Below are 17857 nucleotides of genomic sequence, written 5' to 3'. Positions count from 1 at the left end.
GGAGTTTGAGGTACCTCAACTACCTAGAGGTGAAGTTCAGATTAATTTAAGTAACGTTGACAGATGTAACTGTTAGCCTAGGGGAATACAATCCGTTTGGAAACACTATTTTGGCAAGAAAAGAAACTTCTGTTAAGAGATGGCTTTCAGCACCTTCCCCTTTGTTTAGTTTTGTCAGCCAAGACAACAAAGAATGAGACTTTCTGAATTCAGGCTCCTTAGAGTTACCACGAAACCCACCAAATCAGTCTAAGTTAAGGGCAAAAGCTGACTTCTCAAAAAGTTCAGCTCTTTTAGGTTTTATAAGCAACAACTCTGAGACTAAACTGAAATGATTAAGGAAACATCACCACCATCACCCCCCACCCAGAAATTAAATAATTGACCTTACAGACACACATATTTCAATTAATTATTCCATTTTTTAAAATTACCAGTTTATTATTCTACCCAATCCAGTCTCAATGATATACCAAAGGATATAAACAGACTATCATGAATATTTACAGGATGACACACCAAACAATTACCAAGGAACAAATCCTGCAAAATAACAAACTGCTGCTTATCCATGTCCACTCAACTGTACAAGGTTTATTTCTAGGACAATTTCCCAGTTCTCTGGGAAAGAAGTTCTGTGGATTTATACCTTCCATAAGGGTCAAGCAAACATGCTAAGAGCTGATACCATCATGTGTTTATACTAACAGCCGAGAAAGGTTTTTAAAGAACACGCTTTCAGACCAATGTTACAGCATCAGTGGGCTCACAGACAGGATGTGACTTCATCAAAGGAAATGCTTCTCTCCTCTTGGTCTCCATAAGGTCCTCCTCCTAGTACGCAGGAGGAGCTCCCCATAATGACACCCTAGTTCCAACAGATGGTGTGTAGATTATCCACACACAATGGGAAAAAGAAAAACCCCCTTACCTACTAAATAGAATACAGATCTGGGGAGGCAGTTTCCAGATCTTCAACAGGCAGACATTATGCGGCCTGTATTTAGTACACAGCACATTCTCTTGAGAGAAAACAGGAATGAACGTTCTCAGAAACATTCACATTGCTCATCAAATGTAGTTTTACCCGAAGTATAGAGGAAATGGCAAAAACCTAAACCTCACTGGACATTTTATACAAGTAAGTCAAAGTTCAAAGGAATCATCCTATCTTTATTCTCAGAAATCCAATGGGTTGAATACCACAGTTCTTCTTTAATGGAAGCAGAAGATTCAGAGCCCTTGTCTCCCAAAATGTCTTGGCCAGGGTCAGCACAGAGAGTGGAATATGAAAAGCTTAATTGTGTTAATACATGGAATACAACAGTTCTCAGTCAACCTAGCCACAATGTTCTGTCTTGGCCATCTATAAGAAATGATTACATTTGAAATTCAACTTTCACATTCAACAAAAGAAATCAATTCAGCTTCAGACACAAAGCAAAACCAAAAACAAAGAACAAATGGCAATAGCCTACATATCTAAACACTTGACAATCGGGGAACTGTCCCACAGAGATACGCTCAAGGCCAGTAGCACCCATTTATAATTTGGCATGTACGGGTTGAAGGGGCAACAGGACCCAGAGCTAAAATATTCAATTATAAAGATATAATAATACATCGATGAATCAGACAAAAGTAGACATATATGATACCACATTAAAGATTCATATACAATACTGTGCTGACTTTAAAGAAAATATTTTGGGACACTAGAAGGAAAAGATAATAGGAAAAGAATTACAAAGGAGCATTTCAGTCCAAAGCTAGTCCAGTGAGTATCTATGACTAGGATTTCCAATCTTTGATCTCCAAAGAAGCTGATCTAATAAATTCTAACAATACTTCGTTCACATTTGGGACACACAGCATACTTCCAAGTACAGTAATTCCTCTGACGTTTTGGTTTCACTTGCTATTTGATGACTAAGTTGTTTCTGACTATAAAGATCTTCCTATTTTAATTAGCCATTTAACACTACAGAGGCTGCTCCCTTTGAGAGACCAGACAAGTTTCACAGAATTTGATTTAATGAAGATGAACGGTGGGGAAAAAAGGGAACATTTCCTGGGTTTTTTTGCAAACCTTTTTCTCTTGCTTGAAAAACTCCGCAATCACTTAATGTTTTGTTCCAGAAAAAGCAAGCAAAACTAGCTGGGAAAATACCCATACATTAATACTTTGTGTTTACTAGCACGATACAAAATAAATTCATAGATGTCAGTCAATTGTTCCTTAAAGATCAAATGTGAATTTTTAATCTTGTAACTTAAGAACTGAGTTTTTCCACATTCCTTTATATAGAGTTAGCATCTGTAAACTGAGACCCTTTTTTGGGTAATCATACAAATTTAATTTGTCCCTGGAAACAAAAACACAACCTAACAGATTAACAAAATATGTCCTTTAGACAGTATTTTTTTCTGTGAATTTTGCTGCACTGTTACCATTTTTATCCTTCAGTAAATGAAACTACACTTAAAAAGTTTATGTATTTTGAGTTTACAAAGAGCTAAACTCTTAATTAAGAAGACTATGAAGTCAACCTATACTCATTTCAGAATTGGCTTTCCTCTTTTCAAAAGTAAATTCTAAAAGTTTTTTAGTTATTATTATTAAGTTATATGAGCTAGAGACATTTCGACTGCCTTCAATGCTTCTGTAAAATTGAATAAAGATTTTATTATACCACACACACAAAAAGCAATTGGTACAGAAAAGGCAGTTTTCAGTTATTCTGTTGAGAATTTCTTTCCATGATTTCTCCCATTAAAGTATAGTTTTCAAAGCAACCACCACGACAAAGGAAGCATCTAATTAGTCCGTTTTCTTCTGATCCAAGAATGCTGAACATTTACTGTCCCATCTGTAGTTGTATCAGCAGTGTAATGAACACAGTTTATATTACTTAACTATTCTTTGAACTCCAAGAACTGTTGAAGTCTTTTCTGATGTTCTGCAGATGCTTGCACAGCACTAAATGAAACATAAATTCAAAGCATAAGCTTTATTTTACATTAAGCATATTAAGTGAACCACAGAGCACAGAGTCAATATTTTTCAAAACAATTAAAAATGAATAGAAATCTTCACTTATTTAGTATTTCTGAAAAAGCTGGATGAAAACTCTTTTTAATCTAATGAAGAGGAGGGCTTGCATTCAGTAATGGCATGCTTCTATCTTCTAAAAGACCAAAGCAAATTAAGACTGACAAGTGAAGGCATTGACTTTAACCTGCTCTGCTATGGAACCTGCTGTGCAGAGTTCCAGGCCTTGCAGTAGATTTTCTGGATTTTATTATTTTATTTAAACCAGATTCCAACATTATCTTTGAGTTGCAGAGTATCTGAACTGCCTTCAATACAAAATCCTTTAAACTTAAATGTTTGGTTAAAACACAATAGATTCCATTAATTACTTTCAAAGGTAACAGCTTGGTGGTTTAGATTTACTTCTCCCTTTGAACATAAGTTATGTTTTAGATGGGAACTCTGAGTTCTCTCTCCACCCTCGCCATCACAAAAATCTATCACCTTGACAAAATTCGGGCAAATGTATACTGACACTAGTATAACACTTCCTCTTAAACTTTTGGGCAAAAATTGAATATAATGAAAGATTCCGGTTTTCTAGTTCTTGAATAGGTCACCACTTTTTAAAGTGCCAAAAGTCTTATTTTAATAATTTTGTTATGAATCGTCCTAAAATGTCTTATAGACATCTTTACTTTCTTGAACCATGTACCCTCCAATTGAACCATTTCAAGTATTTTACTGCACAAAGATGCCCTCTAGGTGCTAGTGAGGCTGTCTTCTCTGATTTAATGGCTCTGAAACTCTCTCAAACACCAAATCTGTGACTCTCCCATGACATTTCTCTCTGCTAGCGGGTAGTAAAGTGTCCCTTACAATTTACTGTTAGTGCTCCTGACTCCAGTAGCAATCTCTGCTCCTCAAATACCGTTTGATATGGGCCAGGCATGGTGGCTCACACCTGTAATCCCAACATTTTGGGAGGCTCAGGCAGGAGAAATGCTTGAGCTCAGGAGTTTGAGGCTGCAGTGAACTATGCTATGATCTTGTCACTGCACTATAGCCTGGCAACAGAGCAAGACCTGGACTCAAAAAAAAATTTTTTTTAGGCCGGGCGCGGTGGCTCAAGCCTGTAATCCCAGCATTTTGGGAGGCCGAGACGGGCGGATCACAAGGTCAGGAGATTGAGACCATCCTGGCTAACACGGTGAAACTCCATCTCTACTAAAAAAAATACAAAAAACTAGCTGGGCGAGGTGGCGGGCGCCTGTAGTCCCAGTTACTCGGGAGGCTGAGGCAGGAGAATGGCGTGAACCCGGGAGGCGGAGCTTGCAGTGAGCTGAGATCCGGCCACTGCACTCCAGCCTGGGCGACAGAGCAAGACTCCGTCTCAAAAAAAAAAAAAATTTTTTTTTTGATATGTTATACGCTGGAAAACCAGAATTAAATTAGCCTAAATTAGGAGTAAATGGGAGGTGGCAGGGAATGGGGAGATGTAGGTCAAAGGATACAAAGTTGCACACATGTAGGATGAACAAGTCTAGAGACCTAATGTATAACATGATGACTATGGCTAACAAAATTGTATTGTACTAGGTATTTTTGTAAAATAAGCAGATTTTAGCTGCCCTTGACATACATACAAGAAAGTAACTATGTGAGATGACAGACATGTTAATTTACTTCACAACAGTAAACATTTTATATGTAAAACCCATGTTATAAATCTCAAATATACACAATACAATTTATCTTTTAAAAAATGAGTAAATAGTGTTGAATGAATGTCTCCAATGAGTAGCCTGTGTTTGTTAGTTGATTTTCAGAGCTCAAGAGCTAACTTCATTTATACCTAATTCTCAGAGGTAGAGCTTTGAATAGTGAATAATCAGGTATTATACAGTAATAAGTATCACGATAATGTATACTGCACAGTGGGCTTTACCTATGTATGATCCATTTTATCTTTACTAACAACAAATGAAACCAAGTGGGTGTGAGAACGTTCCCTTTCATGGGGATATAAACTGTATCAGAAAGATTCAGAAGTTAGGGGAAACACCAGTCTATTGGTTAGGAGTATAGATACTATAGACAGAACCCTAGGGTTAGGAAGATTTGCATCTGAATCCTGGTTCTGCAACTCACTACCTGCATAATCTTGGGTGAGTTACTGAAAACACTAGGAAACTTGCTCACAATCACAGATAGCCAATTATGTAAGCAGACAGAAATCCAGATATTTTAACTCCAGATCTAACATTCTTTCCACTATACGACATTATCCTACATTTGTACAAATAGCCTCCACTGATTTTATCAACTTTGACGCATATATAAAATATGGCTCTTTTCAGAGAAAAGAAACTAACGTGGAATTTCCTTCTCACAATTTTTATTTTATTTGTTTATTTATTTATTTATTTCTGAGGCAGGGTCTTGCTCTGTTGCCCAGGCTGGAGTGCAATGGTGCAATATTGGCTCACTGCAACCTCCACTTCCGGGTTCAAGTGATTCTCCTGTGTCAGCCTCTGGAGTAGCTGGGATTATAGTTGCCTGCTGCCACACACAGCTAATTTTTGTATTTTTAGTAGAGAAGGGGTTTCATCATGTTGGCCAAGCCGTTCTCAAACTCTTGACCTCAGATAATCTGCCCGCCTCGGCCTCCCAAAGTGCTGGGATTACAGCCGTGAGCCACTGCGCCCGGCCCATTCTCATAACTTTTAATCAGTCATCTATATCTCTTTTTTTTTCTTTGAGACAGAGTCTCGCTCTGTTGCCCAGGCTGGAGTACAGTGGCACGATCTCAGCTCACTGCTACCTCCACCTCCTGGGTGCAAGCGATTCTCATGCCTCAGCCTCCTGAGTAGCTGGGATTTCAGGTGAGCACCACCACACCCAGCTAATTTTTGTATTTTTAGTAGAGACGGGGTTTCACCATGTTGGCCAGGCTAGTCTCAAACTCCTGACCTCAGGTGATCTGCCCACCTCAGCCTCCCAAAGAGCTGGGATAACAGGCATGGACTACTGTGCCCGGCCTATAGCTCTTTCTTATCTAATAAATCCCTATGCTCCCCTTTTCTTCTTGCCTTTTTTCCCCCAGGGCAATGTTACAGTCCTGCTATTTATCCAGCCACTGATTAAGCTGGCTAAAGCTGGCAGGAACTTCAAATTAATCTCGCATACAATGTCCCCCCTGCCTGGCCATGAGCACAGTCAGGCAAGGTCTACGGGTATGCCCTTCTCCTTGCTTTTGTTCTATCATTAATATACGTCATATTTATTTCATTCTTTACATTCATCAGTATTTTCTGAATGTGTCCTACATATTAATTTATATCTCGGAGGCAGTCTAGTGTTGTAGATAGAAAGATGAAAGATTTTTAAGAGTAAGAAAGACCTGATTTCAGGTTCATGTTTGACATGCACTAGATTGTGTTATCAGGCAAGTTTTAACATCTCTGTGCCTCAGTTTTCATATCTGTAAAATTATGATAATTTCTACACTTCACAGGGTATTTGAAAAGAGTAAATGAAAAAACATAAAGTTCTAAGTGAATTGTCAAATAGCACTATCTGATAAAACTTTCTAGAATTAGGGAAAGATTTTATACTTCTGTTATCCAATACATTAGCTACTAAACACATGTAGTTATTAAGTACTTCAAATGTGGCTAGGGTGACTGACAAATTGAATTTTTAACTTTATTTAACTTTAATTTAAATTGGAAGTCTTAAACTATTCATTGATTGCAAACAAAAACAGCAGAGCAATCTCTCGTGTCTTCTAAAGTTCATTTATAATTATGATAAATATAAATACAGTTTAGTTACTAAGCTAGCATCCCTCATCCTGCCTAGCTAGATCATTTCACAAGAGGAAAGCAGTAAACATCAATAAAACTAAATATAAACAGGCTTGGCATTTGTGCTCTCTGGTTCTGTTTCTCAAGGTGTTGTGATCTGTCGGTGTTTTTCCAGCATGAATCACAAAGCACCAGGGATTCATTTCTGGAATCCTTTGCTCACCCCAAGTCTTCAGTTTGCTGACCAAGATATAACAACAGAATTGTTTTAATACCCTTTTCTGGAAAGGTACCCGGATTTTCTGCCCTTTTTTCTCCCCTGAGGATCTTTTGGTAATTAAAATATATATATAATTAAATTTGCTGCATTTATAACTTTCTGTCCTCTTTTGTCCATTTGAAAGAAATCCCCAAAGCTTTAGGATGGGCCAAATATTAAAATATAAATATTAAGTCCACATCCAAGCTGTAAGTTCCCAATGAGAATCATTGAGGTCCCAAGAGAACACTTTCAACACATGAGCCTCATCATTCCCACACCTATTTCTAAGGAAAGTTCCCCAGAAGGGGTCTCATTATGGATCAAAACAGGTAAACTTACTTCAGATGTTCACCAAATGTAGTAGTTATTCGATAGATGGCAGTTTTCAGTGATGCTCTGAATGCAAATCTTAATGTTTTATATGAAGTGTCCACAAGACTTCCTGAAATCCGGGGTGGTTTACTGGAAGCATGAGGAAGCTTAAAGTACTTGTCAACTGCCTACACCAAGAAAGAAAACACATCAGTTTAGATTATAGAGAAAGTCAACCTAGGCCATGTGCTGTGGCTCACGTGTGTAATCCCAACACTTTGGAAGGACGAGGCGAGAGGACTGCTTGAGCCCAGGAGTTCCACCGTACTCCAGTCCGGGCAACAGAGATCCTATCTCAAAAAAATTAAATTAAATTAAATTAAAAAGAAAAAAGAAAAAAAGTCACTTTAGTCCAAAGAATTAAGATTTGAGATAGATACTGGGGGGGGGAGGGGGGTGGGATTGCATTGGGAGTTATACCTGATATAAATGACGAATTGATGGGTGCTGACGAGTTGATGGGTGCAGCACACCAACATGGCACAAGTATACATATGTAACAAACCTGCACGTTATGCACATGTACCCTAGAACTTAAAGTATAACAATAAAAAAAAATAGATACAAATGGATATAAATAGAGAGATATATACATATCTATAGATATGCTATAACACATTTCTTATTGTAGATCCCAGTCAAAATAGTTTTCATAAACAATACAATAGGGAGGCTCAGCTACTATGACAGCTACCAGGCCCCCCAAAAATCCAGACTTGACCTCAGAAATGAAGCTATCATTCAATAGCCTTGAAAATGCAAAGCCTGAAGCCAAACACCGATGTCCTACTCTGCTTATGATGTGACAGGCAGAAGGAGCTTTATTAAAAGACTTCAGCAAAAAAAAAACAGACCAAACTTTATACTTTATAGAAATAGTTATTCACTAAATAGTTTATCTTCCTTTTCAATTCAGATAAGGCATTTATGAGCAATGACAGATGATACTGTTACATCATGAGGTCCCCATGGAAAAATAAGCTGACAAGATATAACGGTATAAGCGTACTATTTATAGTTATGAATGTAACCACCAAAAGAACTGAAAACAAAAATAATTAAAACTATGTTTGCCATCATGTTCTTAATTTCAAGAGCTCTTTAACGTCATCTGTTCTTTTTTAATAGCATCCTGTTTTTGTTTCAAAGATGCAATATCCTTTATTTCTGAGGATTCTGATAGCTTTTTTGTTCTTTAGTTTCTTCCAAGCTGATTTTCCCCCTTTGCTCCTTTTAGTCTCTAACTTCTGCATGAGAGACTTTCTTCAGAAATCTACCGATCCTCGCTCACAAATGCAAGTGGGACCTGCTAAAGAGCTAAGCACCAATTATAAGTGCATGACTGGGGATTACAGACAAGGGGCTTCACAGTGGGTCATCTGCAGGGAATTTTGCAGGGTGAACCTTCAACTCAGTTCTTGGACTGGTCAGAGTGCCCAAAGAAAGTTTTCTAGTATCCTGACTACAGGGCCTGGCCCCAGTGTTCTGAAGCCAAGAGGACACCAGGGCTTTTGAACTCATCCCTCTTATTTAGTACAGCACCCATAACTCCCCCAGACTGGGTGTTCTACTCTCTCTTAAAGGATAAACCTCAGACTACAGTGGAGGAGGAGCAATTACCCCACAGCATAGGATCTAGGGATCTAACTAATTTTCAAACAGCTCTCACCCAAACCTCTTTATTTTGGGTACCTGTCCCTTCACCCTTGGTTCTTGAGTTACTTGGTGCTTCTCCCACCACCAATTTGAAATCTGCCTCTAGAATCTGCTAAGTTAGCTATTTCAACCATCTGCTTTCCAGCTTTGAAAGTTTTGTTGCTATTATGTCCTCTCCTGTTTATGGATTTATGTATTATAAAATACCTTTTCTATAGTTTAGTAGAGTTTTGGGGAAGGAACAAAATTTGATGCATGTGTTCAGTCTGCCATGGTAACTTCAGTGTTATTTAATATTTCACTGAATTTCACTGAATTTAGTGCTATTTAAGTATTTCACTGAATTTGAACTACTACCTAAAATTATCTCAAGCATGTTCCAGTCTTGGGAGACATTTTTAAAAGTGATAGTAGAAAAAATAAATGATTGGACTCAGAGTTACCGTGGCACATTGAACAAATGCATCAAATCTTGTTCCACCATAATGGAAAAGTTATATTCTTTTCAATTTTCTTGCAAATGTCCTGATTAACTCTCAGTATACCAGGAAAAATAGTCATCATCATTACTGCCTGGCGGGTCGGAGTTAGCTCAAGCGGTTACCTCCTCATGCCGGACTTTCTATCTGTCCATCATTACTGCCTGGGTCCTATGAATACTTTATATCTTTTGTAGTCTAAAATCATTTTACAAACAATTTACAGATGACAAGGTAATGTAAAATAACATCATAAAACTTTAAATAAGAAGACCAGGCACAATGGCTCACACTTGTAATCCCAGCACTTTGGGAAGCTGAGGCGGGAGGATTGCTTGAAGCCAGGAGTTCTAGACCAGCCTGGGCAACATAGAAAGATTCTGTCACTACAAAAAATTTAAAAATTAGCTGGATGTGGTCCAACACCTGTAGTCACAACTACTCGGGAGACTGAGGTGGGTGGGAGGATTACTTGAGCCCAAGAGTTCAAGGTTACAGTGAACCATGATCATGTCACTGTACTCTAGCCTGGGCAACAGAGCAATACTCTGTCTCTAAAAAAATAAATAAATAAAACAAAATAAAAATGAAAATGAAAATAAGAATATAAACATGGCAAATCCAAATTTTTATTCCATATTTTCTAGGTTTTGAAGGTATACATACCTGAAATGAGCAATGTCCTTTGAATGCAACTAGCTGTTCACCAGCTATTATGCATAAATCTGGAATACATCCATCTTGTAAATACTAATTCCAAATTTAAGCTGTATCTCTAATAGGTTCTAGCTCATCAATACTGCTGGTTCTTTTTCTTATATTTGCACCATCAAAATGCAGTACCTTAAAAAACTTTAGACAACTCATAATTTTGCTGAACAAAGAAGTACAGCCATTTTCTTTGCACCTTAATTGCAAAACATTTTCTTTCTCTTTCTTTTTATTTTTGAGACAGAGTATTGCTCTGACGCCCAGGTTGGAGTACAGTAGTGCGATCTCGGCTCACTGCAACCTCTGCCTCCAAGGTTCAAGCGATTCTCCTGCCTCAACCTCCCAAGTAGCTGGGATTACAGGTGCCCGCAACCACACCCACCTAATTTTTTTGTTTCTTTTTTTGTTTTGTTTTGTTTTGTTTTGTTTTTTTGAGACAGAGTCTTGCTCTGTTGCCCAGACTGTAGTGCAGTGGCACGATCTCGGCTCACTGCAAGCTCTGCCTCCCGGGTTCACACCATTCTCCTGCCTCAGCCTCCCGAGTAGCTGGGACTACAGGTGCCTGCGACCACGCCCGGCTAATTTTTTGTATTTTTAGTAGAGACGGGGTTTCACTGTGTTAGCCAGGATGGTCTCAATCTCCTGACCTCATGATCCGCCCGCCTCAGCATCCCAAAGTGCTGGGATTACAGGTGTGAGTCTCGCGCCCAGCCATTTTTTCATATTTTTAGTAGAGACAGGGTTTCACCATATTGGCCAGGCTGGTTTCGAACTCCTGACCTCAAGTGATCCGCCCACCTCAGCCTCCCAAAGCGCTAGGATTACAGGTTTGAGTCACCACACCCAGCTGCAAAACATTTTCATTCTTAGGTTTATGAATACAAATTCAAATGATCAATTCCAGTAGCTTTTTTTCTTTGACATCACCTATTGCCTTCTTATCTTTGTATATACACACCTACCTTCAGCACCTATCCCCTTACAAATTGTATAAAGTAAATTTTGGCGCACAAATACAACAGAAAATGAAGGAACACTGGTCATGTGTACTCTGAGCAAAATGAGAGATTTAAGTTCTTATTATAAAATACTGTGGGATGAAGTCTTTCCTGTTGAATGACTTACTAGATAAGCATACCATACCAGATATATTTCCTTTCTCTCCTTAAAAACATATTGTTCTGTAATCCCTGGGTTTCAGGAAAATATATCTAGAATACATCAACTGAAAGTTCACAGTCTGAAATTCCTCTTTTTTTTTTTTTAATGAGACGAAGTCTTACTCTGTCATCCTGGCTGGAGTGCAATAACTAATGATCTCAGCGCACTGCAACCTCTGCCTCCCTGGTTCAAGCGATCCGCCCACCTCAGCCTCCCTAATAGCTAGGATTAGCAGGCATGTGCCACCATGCCCAGCTAATTTACTGCTACTTTTAGTAGAGATGGGGGTCTCACCATGTTGGCCAGGCTGATCTCGAACTCCTGACCTCAAGTTATCTGCCCTCCCCGGTTTCCCAAAGTGCTGGGATTACAGGAGTGAGCTACTGCGCCCAGTCCCAAAATTCCTCTTATATTTCACCACCATCATTAAAGTCTAGAGCTGTGCTGTCCAATATGGCAACCACTAGCCATATGTAGCTACTGAGCACCTGAAATGTGGCAGGTCTGAACTGAGATATGCTACAAAGTGAAAAATAAACACCAGATTTCTAAGAATTAGCATGTAAAAATGGATATAAAAGATCTCATCGGTAATTTTATCTTGATTACATGATAAAATGATACTACCTTAAATACTGGTTTAAATAAACTGTACTATTAATGTCACCTGTATTTTGTTAATTTATCTACCAGAAAATATAAGAGTACATAGGTGACTGCATTTTATTTCTATTGGACAGAACTGGTCTAGAGTGCTGCTTTCTGTCTCTCTGCATTTGTCTTCCAATGTGTCTCAGTAATTGTTTTATTGGCAATTTTCTTCCCTTTACCATTGTGGACAAAAAATTTAAAAATTATGAATTATCAATTGTATACAGTGAAAACTTTAAAAAAGACTACAAAGATGTGTGTCTAGACTTTTTATATAGCTTTTCATGAAAAATCATGCAATACTACATGATTTTATCATTCTTCTGTTTTCATATCAGTCTTTTTTTACAACATAATAACTAATGAGTAATGATAAAATAATTCCTAGGATAATCGACAGCAATTTGTTACAAGATAGTGAAAATGTATAATCACTAGATCTATAATATACCTTAGATTTTAAAAGGGCCCAACAGACATACATGGATAATTGCAAGAGAACACATTTTGTTGATTTTTTTTTTTTTTTTTTTGCTTTTTTAGACAGGGTCTCACTCTGTTGCCCAGGCTGGAGTGCAGTAGTGCAATCATACCTCACTGTAGTCTCAAACTCAAGCAATCCTCCTGTCTCAGCCTCCTCACTATTAGAGGCTACAGGTGCACACCACAGCACCCAGCTAATTTTTTTAAAACCTTTTATAGAGACAGGATATCGCTTTGTTGACTGAGCTGGTCTTGAACTCGTGGCTTCAAGCAATCCTCCCACCTTAGCCTCTCAAAGTGCTGGGATTACAGATGTGAGCCATCACACCCAAACTTGTTGAATTTTTTAAATAAGTAATTGCTCTCTTTGTTCTGTATAAGACCTCTAAGAAAGAATAAAGGTCCTAAAATAGCAATCTTTATAAATAGTTAGAAATGCTCAAAAAAGAAATGCAAAAAATCAATTAGGTCCAACACACCCTAATGGTATAAGCATTAAATTAAGAAGGAAAATCTCAGTTTAGAGTAAATGTGCCCTTAACCCCTCTCTTATTCTCACTAATCTCACACTAGCCACATTTGTAACAAAAGATAAGCAGGCCTCAGGTTTAGAGACCTCAGCAAATAAGAGTATCAAGCTAGAATTTAAAATCATTGACTTTTCTCACTTTAATTGTCTTATCCTTAATCTGATATCAAAAAGCACAGAAAACAAAAAAATTTCTGTAACCTTATTTTTTCTTTGTGAGACAGGATCTCATTCTGTTGCCCAGGCTGGAGTGTAGTGGTATGATCACAGCTCACTGAGCTTTGACCTCTCAGGCTCAAGTGATCCTCCCTGCTCAGCCCCCAAGTAGCCGGGACTATAGGCTTGTGCACCTCCCCACCTAAATTTTGTTGTTGCTGTTGTTGGAGACAGGATTTCACCATATTGACCAAGGGCTCAAGCAATCCATCAGCCTTGGCCTTCCAAAGTGCTGGGATTACATGTGTGTGCCACCATGCCCAATCTTTTTTTTTAAAGTGATGTGATGTTGTAACAAAAGATGTAAATCTTTTGGTGGCAAAGCTGACCTGACCTGGACTCATCTGGCAGTAAAACATGACCTGTGCTGACAAAGGCTATTTACAGTCTTCATTCCACTTTACCCCACTTAATCTGAATATTCAGAGAGTTAACCGGAGAAAAGCATTAATGTATCTGATTAAGGGGATTCTACCTCAGATACCAAAAGGAATGTAATGTAGTATATGATATATATACACACACACTATGTCACATTTTTAAAATTAAAAAACATCTGAATTCTGAAATATATGTTAGGGTTTGAGATAAAGGACTATAGACCCATATTCTATTTGTAGCAAGTCAAACTAGTTTTCCTTTACAATAGTCATAAAATTTCCTTTTAAATAAATTTATGTTTAAAACAAATGACTTAGCTGGGTGTGGTGGCTCACGCCTGTAATCCCAACACTTTGGGAGGCCAAGGCAGGAGGATCGCTTGAGCCTAGGAGTTGGAGCCCAGCTTGGGCAACAAAGGGAGACTTTATCTCTTTATAAAAAAAAAAAGAATAAATGAATGACTTAAAACACTAAGTAAATAAAAGCTCAGGGAAATAAGATATGACTAAATGACAACAGTATGTGATAATATAGTTATGACAAAAATTATGAAGATAATATATGAATAGTTTAAACTGGGTATCTGACACTATGTCTGCTAGATTGCTTGCTAATAGTATTGACAGCAATACTTTTTTTAGCCTTTCTTTTAATCTGAAAGATCTTTTCTCCTGTATAAGAATTATCGTGTGGCTGGATGCAGTGGCTCACGCCTATAATCTCAACACTTTAAGAGGCCGAGGCAGGCAGATTGCTTGAGCTCATGAGTTCAAGAGCAGCCTGGGCAACATGGCAAAACCCTGTCTCTACTAAAAGTGCAAAAAACTAGTTGGGCATAGTGGTGCATGCCTGTGGTCCCAGCTACTCAGGAGGCTGAGGTGGGAGGATCACTTAAGCCCAGCGTGTGAAGTTGCAGTGACCAGTCTGGGTGATAGAGCAAGACTGTCACGCAAAAAAAAAAAAAAAAAAAAAGTCATGCAGCATAGGAATAATGACAACAAAGTAATAAGAGCCAACCTTTACTAAACACCTATTAACATGCCAAGGGCTTTACAGAGATAATCTCATTTATTCTTCACAACCCTATGAGTTAGCTAGCTACCATTATCATCGTTCCCATCTTCCAGATATAAAAACTGATGTTTAGAGATTGCCATATTTATTGGTTCTATACTTTTTGTTTTTGTTTTTACATTTTATGCTTTCTGAAATGAAGATATATGTTCCAATTAATGGCATCTTAGATTCAAAGAAATATAATAAATGTTATTTTCCAACTAGGAAACAGTAGAAGCTGGAATTCAGACACAAGTCCGTCTGACTCCAGATCTCACACTTTGACACATCTGCCATACTGCCATTCTATTGTGAAAAAGGAGGTTAAGAAATGCAAACCTCTGCCAAGCTCTCCCAAAGGTATCTAAAAGGGTGGCCTGCAAAGGACTTCGGGTTCAAAACCCTAGTTTCCAATTTTGACTCAACCATTTACTAGGTACAATCATGAATAAGTTGTACTCATACAGAAAACAGTTTCTGAAAGAGACTTCAGCGTGCAAAATAAGCCTTCTTTTAACCTCACAGGGTTTTACAAAAAAAAAAATTTAAACAATTTCTTTTGGAATACTATGCAAATATTAGGTAAAGCAGCATAGGACTTTACAGAAACCAAGAATAGACTCTGACTGGTACAATGTTGGTCAAGGGTATCTGGGACTTCAAATCCATAGCTCCGGCCCTCAAGAATATTCCTTTCTTTCCCCCATTCCTCCTTCCAACCCCTACTTTCTCCAGGAGCCATTAATTATCTGACATCTCTCTATCCCCTACTTGCAAGACTAGCTCAGATTCACCTGTCATATGTTCTCTGATCATCCTGCATTTCTGTTTTTCTTTTTTTGAGACAGAGTTTTGTTCTTGTTGTCCAGGCTGAGGAGCAATGGCACAATTGCAGCTCACTGCAACCTCTGCCTCCCAGGTTCAAGCGATTCTCCCACTTCAGCCTCCCAAGTAGCTAGGATTATAGGCGTCCACCACCACGCCCGGCTAATTTTTTGTATTTTTAGTAGAGACAGGGTTTCACCATGTTGGCCGGGCTGGTCTCAAACTCCTGACCTCAGGTGATCCACCCGCCTCGGCCTCCCAAAGTCCTGGGATTACAGGCGTGAGCCACCGTGCCCAGCCTCATCCTGCATTTCTCTGCACAGCGGCACTGTGGCACTGACTACAACTGTAGTTCTTTGTATGATTATCTGTTTTACATCCTGGAAGCTCCTGGAGGGCAGGAACCCTGTCTTTTTCCATTCTGTATCGTATCACATGCTAACTGCTTGATAATTAAATAGTTACTGGAGGGATGGATCTGTGAATGGCATAAAGGTAAACATCAATATTCCAAGTACATCAAAATTTGACCTTCAAATGACGAGGCAAAAAAATATCATAGATAGGGCTGATCAACTTCATCAGGATGACATTGGCCTTTCCACAGAAACCAAGGCTATATAAAGAATGTAAAACATATTTTAAAAACAAAAAGGTTCTGGAGATGGATGGTGCTGATGACTGCATAACAATGTGAATATATTCAATGTCATAGAACCATACACTAAAAAATAGGTTAAAAATTGTCATTTTTATGTTATGTATATTTTACTAAGTTTAATTTTTTTTTTTTTTTCCTAGAGACAGGGTCTCACTCTGTTGCCCAGCCTGAAGGACAGTCACATAACTCACTGCAGCCTCAAATTCCTGAGCTTACATGATCCTTCAGCCCCAGCCTCCCAAGTAGCTGGAACTATAGGTTAGCATCATCACACCTGGCTAATTTTTAAAGTTTTTTTTTTTTTTTTTTGAGGCGGAGTCTCGCTCTGTCGCCCAGACTGGAGTGCAGTGGCCGGATCTCAGCTCACTGCAAGCTCCGCCTCCCAGGTTTACGCCATTCTCCTGCCTCAGCCTCCCGAGCAGCTGGGACTACAGGCGCCCGCCACCGCGCGCAGCTAGTTTTTTGTATTTTTTAGTAGAGACGGAGTTTCACCATGTTAGCCAGGATGGTCTCGATCTCCTGACCTCGTGATCCGCCCGTCTCGGCCTCCCAAAGTGCTGGGATTACAGGCTTGAGCCACCGCGCCCGGCCTAAAGTTTTTTATAGACACTGTCTCTCTATGTTGCCCTGGCTGGTCATGAATTCCTGACCTCAAGCTATCCTCCTGCCTCACAGCCTCCCAAAACGCTGGGATTACAGGCATGAGCCAACGCATTTAGCCAAAAAATTTTAATTATAAAATATGTCATTTTGGTTCCTAATATTTTGTATGTAAGCACCCTTTTTAAAAACAACAATAAAATCCCGTGGACTTCCAGAGGTTAATACTTGCTGTCCATCCACTGATAAAGGAAATAACTACTATGAATTCAGCAATGTTTTCAAATGAATTTGTATTTTAATTAACCAAAACAGCATGTAAAAACATCTGAGAAAACAGCTGCAAACATGTTGGAGAAATGGTAATCATTCAAATGAAAGTATGTATGTCCCTTATAATAACTGTGATCTCCAGGATGGTCTGGCCATTGGCAGAAACCACTGGGCTAGCTAGCATTTCCATCACTCTACTCCTTGCCCTCTGAATAGTTTGAAGAGTGAAAGGCTCCCCTTCCCTTTCACATTTTGCCTTTAATGATTCAGTGAAATGGCTGATGTTATTGATACTGAAAAGTAAAACAAAAGGATAGAACAGTTCCACACAATTGTTCCTTAGTAACACCCAGAAGCCAGTAATGTACAACTTGCCTTAAATTACAGAGATACTTAGAACTTACTGTCTTCACTTTGATCCCTTCTAGACCAAAGAACAGAAAGCCAAAAATATATAACAGGGATCATATGAGTCACATCACATTCCTGCCTCTCAAAACAAAAAGATGGTTTGGGAGCATTTTAATCAACCCATTGCATCAGAACTGTCACTAAATTTAAGCCCCAAAACAGAAGCCTTTGTCTACCGAACCAGCAATGACGCAATCCAGCAGCCATCCAACAAGCATTTAATAAGTGCCTGTCATTTGCCAGCTACTATATCAGATGATGGGAAGAGAGGTAAGACAAAGTCCCCA

At 38.7% G+C, this 17857-nt stretch overlaps 1 protein-coding gene and 1 non-coding gene across 3 annotated transcripts in view; both read right to left on the bottom strand.

Moving 5' to 3' along the window:
* Nucleotides 1-408: 408 nt before the first annotated feature.
* NDC1 (NDC1 transmembrane nucleoporin) overlaps nt 409-17857 on the bottom strand; it is a 68970-nt gene continuing 51521 nt past the window's right edge. Inside the window, exons 15-16 of one of the 2 annotated variants that reach the window (XM_023188218.1) lie at nt 7445-7605; nt 409-2980 (exon numbers count right to left, since the gene is read on the bottom strand). In XM_023188218.1, coding sequence (XP_023043986.1) covers nt 2917-2980; nt 7445-7605 — 225 coding nt within the window. In that variant the 3' untranslated portion in view covers nt 409-2916. The remainder of the gene's footprint in view (nt 2981-7444; nt 7606-17857) is intronic. The other variant, XM_023188209.2, reaches the window with a different exon arrangement.
* Nucleotides 6143-6278, bottom strand: LOC111524076. The gene has a single exon (XR_002725684.1). It is a non-coding gene; the product is annotated as a small nucleolar RNA SNORA58 (small nucleolar RNA).

Source organism: Piliocolobus tephrosceles, chromosome 1 (genome assembly GCF_002776525.5).
Source record: "Piliocolobus tephrosceles isolate RC106 chromosome 1, ASM277652v3, whole genome shotgun sequence".
NCBI classification, from domain to species: domain Eukaryota; kingdom Metazoa; phylum Chordata; class Mammalia; order Primates; family Cercopithecidae; genus Piliocolobus; species Piliocolobus tephrosceles.
The sequence above is the reverse complement of the archived record's forward strand: the minus strand, read 5'-3'. Positions and strand labels throughout refer to the sequence as shown.